This window comes from Plectrocnemia conspersa, unplaced genomic scaffold (assembly GCF_051122295.1).
Source record: "Plectrocnemia conspersa isolate PC_06_02 unplaced genomic scaffold, ASM5112229v1 ptg000010l, whole genome shotgun sequence".
NCBI lineage: Eukaryota > Metazoa > Arthropoda > Insecta > Trichoptera > Polycentropodidae > Plectrocnemia > Plectrocnemia conspersa.
The window spans coordinates 31,384,690-31,394,660 of NW_028277174.1; the positions used below are offsets into that span (position 1 = coordinate 31,384,690).

Consider the following 9,971-nt stretch of genomic DNA (forward strand, 5'->3'; position numbering starts at 1 on the left):
TTTTTGTGCTGTTCAATTCTTCATATGCGAATGTAATCTTAGCAGATTTTAAATCTACATTTATAGAAAGGTTTAAATTATATGAAACTTACTGAAAGTCAATATGATTATCTCAATTTGAAACAATTAATTACTATTATGAAGTATGAGGTATTCCAATTTCAGGGTTATTCCACATTTGTACTGATGTTGTTCTTAAATATTCTAATAAGATATTTTTTAAATAATCTGCATTGTGCTTAGATTGTTCTCGCACAATAAAATATATATTTTTATTTTTTATATACGTATGTATCATATTAATTTGTTTTACAGTTTTTTTTTAATTATTGTGAAAAGGATAACCGATACACCAATGAAATACTAAAAAAAGATAAACCTTATAGATAAACCATATATGCAATAATATTGCCATTTTATCTTATCGTAAAGAAGAACATCCTAAATCTTTTATATACATATTTTGTATAATATTAAAACTTTTACTTTTACAATTAATGGAAAAATAACCACATGTCAGTTCTTAATTATTAAGACTCTAAGCAAAATACACGTAATTTTATTGTTCAATACACCTCTCGAGTTGGACTCGTATACGAGTCAAACGGTAAATATTTACATTTATCATATATAAATTCACATTTACACCCAGTCTCTATAGACTCTATATATTATGACTAGTTACAACTTAATAATCCGTTGCTTTTTTAAAAATATACGTATGTATATAAACTCAAAAGTAAATATAAATAACTTTGGTAGTCGTGACTAGAAAGCGTTTGTATACATATTTCTTCAGTTACAACTCGTTTTCTTTTCTAGAAAAAACACCGCACTGTTTTGCCCACTTTTATAAATTTAGAATGCATCCTTCGCCGCCGACACAAATGCTAGAAAGTCGATTGGCTTCGTCACAGTTTGCGTCGGGGTTGGCGAGGGTCAGGGAGGCGGAGCGGCGGGCGCAGGTACAGCTAGCGATAAAAGGGTGCCCCCGGCGCCGCCTCCTCCCTGTTGGCTCAGCTCGGCTTTGACGCGCCGCGCTATGTGAGATCGGGTGTGCTTGCGCAAATGATCTTTGCGATAAAAACCTGAAAAATAAAAGTACAGGATAATTAAATTAGGGGATAAAGAAAAAAATAATGTCTAAAAGCTACTAAGCCATTAAAGATATTTGAGACACAATAGACACTGAATAGAATTGATATATGTATCATGTTGTCATCATCGGGAAGCGACCACAATGGTTTCGATTATAAAGAGAGACACCGGAGACACGCTTATTCTAATGATTTTAGAACACATTTTTACATCTATGGATTTTACTGTAAGTGGGGAATAAAAATATGAAATACAATGTAAATTGAAAGTGCTAGAAATATTTTGTAAAATAGGTTTCTCAATAATTCATAAATTTCAACAATTCGAATATTTAATAAAATATGGATGAAATAAATATTCGAATATTTGATTATATTCTTAATTATTTCTCGGTTTTTACCAATATTAATTAATTTTACCAATTAATTGCCTGTAAAATATTATTAATTTAAAAATAATTATATTAATTAATCATTAATTACTTTCATAATCGTTAAACTTCTTGAATTTTATAAAATAGGCATAACACAATGCTGCGTGAATTACTGATATATTATTACATACTTTTTGATCTTTTCAAAACACTAGAATTAAGATCAGCTGCGATTGAATTATTTAAGTAAAATTGACGGGACAGTTTAAATACATAATTTAATCGAATTTATTATATGTACAATAGCTAATAATGTTTGGAACAAATTTTATGTACATAAAGTTTGGATTCGTATCGGCGTTTGTTTTGTGCGAATTTACATATAAATTAATCGCGATCGAATTATTGAACTGATTAAAATAAAATCTTTGCAAATTGAAGTAACAAATACAAAAACGTAACACAAACTTCACAAAAATTAGCGACACACACCTGTTTTTGAGATAGGCGTTAAACGATAATAAAAGGTGGAGCTTTCGAACATTTAGTTTCGTTAAACGAACGAATTCTGCGAATTTCGGTCATAGTAGATAGGTGATAAACATTCTATTTACAACTGTTTTTCGATGGCGTAAAAGCATTTTTTTTGTTGAGAAAAAGCATCCCATTGCCTCGCATTTCGAAACAAAATAAAGGCACATAAAGCACCATAGATTTTAGTGTGACACTAGTAACTGGATATACTGAGAGAGAAAACGACTGCATGTGTTGCTCAAATATAAAAATTGTTCCATTTTAAGATTTTTTAAATTTCATTTGAGACAGTATTAACGAATATTCAATCAATTATTAGAATATTCATATATAATAGTTGATAATTGGGCGAATATTCGATTAAGAACCCTAGCGAAAAGACTTATTAAACCACTTTATTTCTGAAATATTTTTTTTATTTAAAAAAACGAAAATTATATTCTTCTTTCTTTTTTAAGAGTAATAATAAATATACAACAGAAAAAATTATAACATTTACTAAAAAAAACATGTTTTTTTAAAGGACAATTTAAATGAGCAATATATAAAACAATTGTTCCATAAAAATAATTATTCTTGCATTACTGTTAGACAGAGAGCAGAACAGTGAACACCCCATGAATAATTCTCTGCAATGAATCCTTTTCCGACGATTTATCTTACTTAAATTTACAAACAATTCGTTTTATGGAACAAAGTATTTATTTAAATGCACTTATCTTTTAAAATAAATCCCTTTTAAATCACACCCGTTTTTTATTGTATTGTTATATGTTTAGTTTGTTTTATTTTTTGCGACTACAAGCCTAAAAGTTTTAGTCAAGAAAGAATTTTGCAATGAACTAATTAAATCCGATCTTATAGGAAAAAACTTATGATTTAAGGCAAAAAATGCTTTCAATGGACACCACTTGATCATTGATAATGTTTTACCTTTTCCACATTCCTGACAAATGTGCCGCTTTTCTCCGGAATGTATCACAAAGTGCAGCGTTAACTGTTCTTTACGTTTGAAAGCTTTCAAACAAACCGAACAGACGTACGGCCTCTCAGGATTGTGTGATTGTTTGTGACGCGTCAAGTGATCTTTTCTTTTTAGCGCTGCATTACAAATATCGCATATAAATCTGAAAAGAAATACAAAATATACATTATAAATATATCCATTATGAGAATTAAAAGATAAAAACGCATACCTTCTTTCCATCGTATGTCCAACTAAATGCTGTTCCAGCATTCCTCGTTCGGGATACGCCATATGACATTCGGGACAGCAATATAGAGTACTTCCGTCCAAAGCCGTCGTCAAACGTATCTCTCCCGGCTTCGGTCTCGGTTTCTTCTCTTTCGGAGGTTTCTTTTTTTTCTTCTTCTTGCTAGAGGTCGTCACCGACGGAGCGATAGACCCGCTCTGATTTAAGGATAACGTCGAGGATTGCACGACAACTCCACTCACTGCATTACTTGCCATCTGAATAAAATGATATAATTAGGACCCTCGATTAATTTAAAGCGAATAAGTTGAAGAAACTTACCACGTTATTTAATCCGTTTACATTTGCAGCGGCGGCTAGAAGATTAACGCTATCGTCTTTCTTTATAGTGTCCGCAGAATATTTCAGAAAGTGGTGTAGAGACAGAGGTAGAGTCGACGCTGGTAGATGCGATAGGTAGTCTGCTACTGCTGAACCTGGCGCTGCTAAAGACTGCCAAGAAGCCGGCATCGTCATAGTACTTGCTCCTTGACCAAATTGTAAAATGTATTACTTTACAAATGTTTACATTGTGATTTGTATAAAATCATTTGTAGGACATTGGACGGTCAGAAATTTGAATCATTTTTAAGGACTGTCGTCACATTTGTAATCAAGTCTTTTTTGGTAGTTAAGTCTATATTTGCTGGATGTAAAAAAATATTAAGTACCTAAATATTCAGAATTCTGGTGGCAAAACCGTATAATTTGGTTTTGAATTTTTTGAAAGAACAATCATTAAAAAGAGGGAGAGATGCTTTTGAAATGGTGTTGGAATAAAATGCTCAAAATACCTTCGCCAACAATTACCAATCATTAAAGAGCTTGAGATTGAGGATGTCGAAAATGTAAGCTTGAAAGAGATGCTTCAGTTCTTTAGACAAATTTCACAAGCTCAGCAACTTACTTAACCATAGACACTCTGTATATCGAGAGCTTTTGTGGAGTGCTTAGGAGATAAAATAGGCCATGACCCTCAGTTATAACGTTATAAAAAAAAGAAAGGATCCATCAAGGAATTTTAATGGTCCGCAAAGAAATTTTATTATATTTACAATTTTAGTGCTTATCAAAATATTTTATTTTAATTTTTTTTTAATTTTCGCCCTATTAAATAAATAAAATGTTAATTTAAGGCCCAGGTCAATATCCGGTGTTTGCGATGTAATAATTAAGTGACGTTATTCTTTCAGCTGCAAAATAATTTAAGGTTTTAGGATTTCTTATCTGAGGATGATTACAGATAAACATTTAATCATTGTTAATTATTTTTTTAATAAATTTGTGGGGTCCACAGTGACCAATAGTAAATAAGTGTAATCCAAATAAGAGCAGTTTGAAAGATTTTATTAAAATTGATGCAATTGATGATTTATGCTGGCCAGTGCAGACCATACGTGGCAATAGATGGAATAAACTAAAAGTATCACAATAATCATTCGAGACTTTCTACAAGTGTTATTATCATATAATAAATTACAGCATTTTGTGATCCAAAAACAATGGGTCGTGAAGTTTCCATATCTCACTTGTTCAAAATATTTAACGACCATTTCAAACCTGTTCATATGACAGGTTGCAACCTGTTTGAACTCTAATGCAACGATCATAAAATTCCAGTAAATTAATATGCTAATTTAATTACACTCATAGCTCATCGTGATTGTTCATGGCACCAAAAACTTGGTAAGCACTACACATCCCTTAGGTTATCCATGTGTATAAAATCGGATACACAGCGCCCAAACCAACAATTATCGTTTGAGACTGACAATGCAGCAATAATTTTCTTTCAGACTCTTTAATTTGAGCACACGAGGGTTCGTACGAACTCGAACCAAGAGGAGCCACCAATCATCTACAGACAAAATCGAAAATGCTCCCCGCCTGCACCCCCCACCCCCAACACTAAATGATTTCCCTGAGATGAAATAGAAATTTTACTTTCTAATTTTGATAGCTCTCTTTCATTAGAAGATACATAAAAAAGTAATATTCAACATGACTTTGCGCAGACGCTAAAACTAAATCAAAATCAGACAATAAAAAAGTGAAAAACAATAATAAAAAAATCCACCACATATTTAAAAAAAAAATGTTCACATGTACGATTATTTAATAACTGATCGTTCAACAAGTGTTGAATCTGAGAGAGCTTTTTCTACAGCTGGACTTATTGGCACAAAGTTCTGATCAAGATTGAGCGATTCTAGCATTGATGAACTAGCCTTTTTAAGGTTATATTTTAATTCTAAGATTCAGTATATTTAAGGTATTTATGAACCTATTTTTGTTATGGCCACCTAAAAGTGAGGTTTTTCTGACACTGTTTTTTTACCAATCTTTTACCAAATCTTAAAGTATTAATAATTTAAATACAAATATTTTTATAATACTGATATTAAATATGAAAAATCGATATAGCGGTGTTGAATTATTTTGTAAGTATTGAAATCTTATTGGCTGTTTTTTTTGTAATACCGGTATTGATATTTTATTGAAATGTAGAAATATCGGTATTGATATATCATATGATATTTGTCGGTTATTGTATACCCTAGTTGTATGTGTGTTATAAATCACTATTGCTATTGTATTTTTAAAATAATTAGAATTTCTCTATATTCGCAAGAACCAAAGTTCTAATGCTAAGTAAAGACAAATACCTAAAAAATCAGTATTGCCATTAGTAGGTGTTCTTTCTCTATGATCGCTTCTGACTTCTTGTTTGATGCTTTTACCGATGGATGAATGGTCTTTGGCTTCGTGAACTACAACGACCAGCTGCTGCGAAGACGCCGGCTGCTGCAACTGCTGGATCTGACCCTGATTTTGCGCAGATGCTAAAACCAAATTGACATATGACACTTTTTACCCAAATAAAGCAATTAATACTGTTTCTAAGACAAATATATGAAAATCGATCAAGTCATGCCAACAACAATGAAAGTATTATTTGCTGCATTTGTGATTCTCAATAACTTATGACAATTTTCGCATATTTCTAATCGTACTTTGTTGCTGGTGCAGAAGAGTGGCGTTCATCATATCCTGATCGTATCCACTCTCCCGAGCGTTCTTCTCAGAACTCCTGTCCGATTTCAATTGTTGCTGCTGCTGCTGTTGTTGTTGTTGCTGTTGTTGCTGCTGTTGCTGCTGTTGCAAACTATCCGAGTTGCTATTCTGCTGGGAATATGGGACGGATATTTGGCCTGTGTACTGGTGCGTTAAGCTGTTGATCCCGACGGGAGAAGAAGTAGTGGCCGTAGTGATGGTGTGATATTTCGTTCCACCTGTGTTCACTATTTAAACAAAAATATATTAAACATATCAAATAGAAGAGAAAGTCTGCCACCTTGGCTCTGTAAAAACATACCAGTATTCATGATGGTCTGCTGTGTGGCGTTCCCGGAATTTGGAACATTGTTCAGACTGACTACGACGTTTTCGGGCTGTCTAAACTTTCCGACGTTGACGGCCATGCCGAGCGACGTCGGATGCTGGTTGAAGTGGGCGACATTGTTTCCGTGGTATCTGTTTCCGGTGTCTTGGGTCTGTACTAGAGTATTGGTGGTGCCATCGTGAGTAAACTTCGCCGCAAACTGGTGTATCGTCGGGATCGTTGCAGGGAAATGCCCCGTGAACGGTGAGAAGTTCATCTTTGTGCGTTGTTAATCACTTTCATTGAGTATCCTAGAAAAAGCAAAAATATTTTGTGATTAATAACTATAAGCAATAGTGTAAATCTATAGCATTTTACAACTAAATTGGTGCAATAAAAATTATCTTGTATAAATATATATCTACTGATAAAAATGTATTTGGGCTTCACTAGTGAAAATATAACTTCACTGTTACATTTATACATCGCATGTAAATATATGTTACTATGTATAAAAAAGTTGAAATAATATAATTAAACTAATATTTGCCTGATAAATTATATTTTCACTGGTAAAAATATATTTCTATGGGTGAAAACGTATTCCTTTAAGATTTTACCGAAATGACATATTTTAAAGAAATATTTCGATTTCATTAAAATTCATATATGACATGCAATTTTTGGCCAAATTCAAGAGGAGGCATAGGCCTCCACCTGACCCCCAAATGACGTCCCTGTAGATATATACACAATACTTGAAAGACTGTTGAAATGCTATAGATTGATTGGCATGGTTAATATAAAATTATCCACAATTTATTTTATAAATTGGTAATGAAAATTTTATTCACCGTATGTATTCAACATCCATAAATACTTACAGAAAGTTAAATGTTTTTAACCATAACTAAAAACTTGAAATATCATAATTTATTTTAATTTTAACTGTACCGTGGAAAATGGTATCATAGATATACTGATGATCTTGATGTTTTTTAATTTCTATGGTATGTTGGAGATCTGAATTAGCGATAAAATGGAAGGATGTGAATATTTTCGTAAATTTCTAGCCTTCCTTTTATTTTCGTATTAGTGATTTTTTAAATTCCTGATATTCAAAGTGGTTGTCAGGAATTCTTATATATTTTTCAGTGATGAACATTATTTTATTGTCTTATCATATGGTTGGAGTTATTTTATTGTTTATTATATAATGTATATGTAAACGTTCTGTTTATGTTTATATTATGTTTTATATGTATTTTTTTATTTTTTATTAAATCTTCCATTGTAACCTTACAGGCGTAAGCGAAATGCGTTACAACAGGGTAAACCTGTATCAAGTCAATCAGATATATAATGAATACCTACAAGTAAGTATTAATCACCAGACTGAAAGTCTGGGAATCAGTGACATCTATATTAATAATTATTAATTATTATGTGTAATATAATTTATAACCAATAGATGTCACTGCAGCTGGGGTCGGTTTTTTAATAATAGCACATTTTTAATAAATAAAAATACAAGTGCCGCTGCGGGGCTCGAACCCGCAATCTCAGAATTACTAGTCTGAGACACTATGGACTACACTATTCTATCCTTAATTTATTATATAATTATAATTCTGATTGATTAGGTTTTCTTAAGTTTTCCTAATCTCACTGATAAATAATCAAAATATGATCATAATGACAGCTATTGAATGTAAGCGATAATACTAATTTATAATTGATAAAATAGATGTCAGTAATTTAGAGACTTTGATTTCAGTCTTCTGACTCACTACTTAGTAGTTGTTGATTGTGTTTACACAGTCGAAATGCATTGGGTTAAAGCAACGTTAAAGCCTGTCATGTTGCAACGTCAGATAATTAGATGCCTGATAATAAAACGTTCAGTAAATAAATAAATGGAACAAAACCAAACCTTGACTCTTGTCTTTTAACCAAATATAGTGATTTATTTGAAATACAGACAAGATGATTTTTTAATGCTGAAGCAATCAACAGTCAAAAAGTCCAGTAGTAGATAATAAATATCTAGAAAACTTTAAATTTAATCCAATAGTAAAACTAAAATACATTTTAGAAAAAAATAGTGATTTTGCCTCCTTTTAAATTTATATTATATTAACAACATTAGGTTGTATCATATAATTAAGTAATAAATAATAAAGAAGGATATAAAAAGTGGTATAAATCTGATATACATATTAATGGGTCGAATTTAGTCTAAGATTTATGAAATGAATCATGAAGCATTTTGCAAAAATATTCGAAATCCTATTTTAGTTAATGGTCGAATTTAATGATCAAAAATGTCATAAAAATAATCGCAAATTTTTTAATTGAAGTTTTTGGTATTGAATAATAATAAGTAATAAATAAAAAAAAATAAGGATACAAAATTCAAAAATCATATATTATAAACACGAGAAGTGCAAATTCAAATATAATAAGTTGATGGTCGAATTTGGTCTAAAATTTGGAAAATGAACCATAAAACTTCTCGCAAAAATATTTTAATTATATGTTGATTAATGGCCGACTTTGAATGTTCGGTCTAAAATGTAATAAAAAGAATCGTAAAACAACCACCGCAAATAAACAATCGTAAAATAATCAATCGATTGAAATTCCCGATGACAATGGTGAGCCATGGTCGAAATACGAAACGGTCGGTGACTGTATGAAAAGCCTAATCGGAAAAGTCGGGAAAATCCCGGTCGCCGTACGGGGGCGCATCGGCCGCGAGGGCGAGGGCTCGGTACACCCTCGCCCCTCCACCCCGCGCGCCCCGGACGAAACGTATGATTCGCGTTGCTGCGGCTAGGGTTTAAAGTACGGAAGCGCTCTCACCATATCTCACCAGTTTGATGCCCCTTTGTCTGAGCGCGAGTTTTCCGCGATGGCTGTGACACAACCCCAGCCTCAACCCCTGCGCGCGCCTAGCGGACAGGGGTGGAACTAACGTTCGAAACATGGCGGCAACCCCTACTATTATTCAAATCGGTTATAAGATTACGGGAACAGCGCTCTTTATAACAAAGCATCGAATATCAACAATCATGCTAAAAACGATGAAAGATAAGAAATACGGAATTTTCTCGCTACGTCCACAAAAATGATAATAAATCGAAGACTTTCTTCGGCAAATGCTAAATAATTCGATATAATTCTTCACAATATATCCACAATCACTGTCAGGTTTTAGTAGACCACCAACGCGATTTTCCTCTGCGTCTTTCGACGGTTTTCCCATAGGTGATGACAGACAACACTAAAATACAGATTAACACCACCTATAATGACATTCAAAAGACAG

At 32.5% G+C, this 9,971-nt stretch overlaps 1 protein-coding gene across 3 annotated transcripts; it reads right to left on the minus strand.

Moving 5' to 3' along the window:
* Positions 1 to 215: 215 nt before the first annotated feature.
* LOC148231385 (uncharacterized) lies at positions 216 to 9,603 on the minus strand. Of its 3 annotated transcripts, none has more exons than XM_088195238.1 (8): positions 9,506 to 9,603; positions 6,635 to 6,951; positions 6,273 to 6,560; positions 5,925 to 6,101; positions 3,541 to 3,743; positions 3,202 to 3,476; positions 2,939 to 3,132; positions 216 to 1,088 (listed from the first exon to the last, which is right to left on the minus strand). In XM_088195238.1, the coding sequence occupies exons 2-8, from the start codon at positions 6,915 to 6,917 to the stop codon at positions 940 to 942; spliced, it is 1,569 nt and encodes a 522-aa protein (XP_088051364.1). In that variant the 5' UTR covers positions 6,918 to 6,951; positions 9,506 to 9,603; the 3' UTR covers positions 216 to 939. The 3 variants fall into 3 exon arrangements, 2 of the variants coding, with proteins under 2 accessions (XP_088051364.1, XP_088051362.1); XM_088195236.1 differs by having other exon boundaries at positions 820 to 1,088; positions 3,541 to 3,746; XR_015811083.1 differs by lacking the exons at positions 216 to 1,088; positions 2,939 to 3,132; positions 3,202 to 3,476; positions 3,541 to 3,743 and adding an exon at positions 4,336 to 5,542 and having other exon boundaries at positions 5,638 to 6,101; positions 9,506 to 9,588.
* Positions 9,604 to 9,971: the final 368 nt, after the last annotated feature.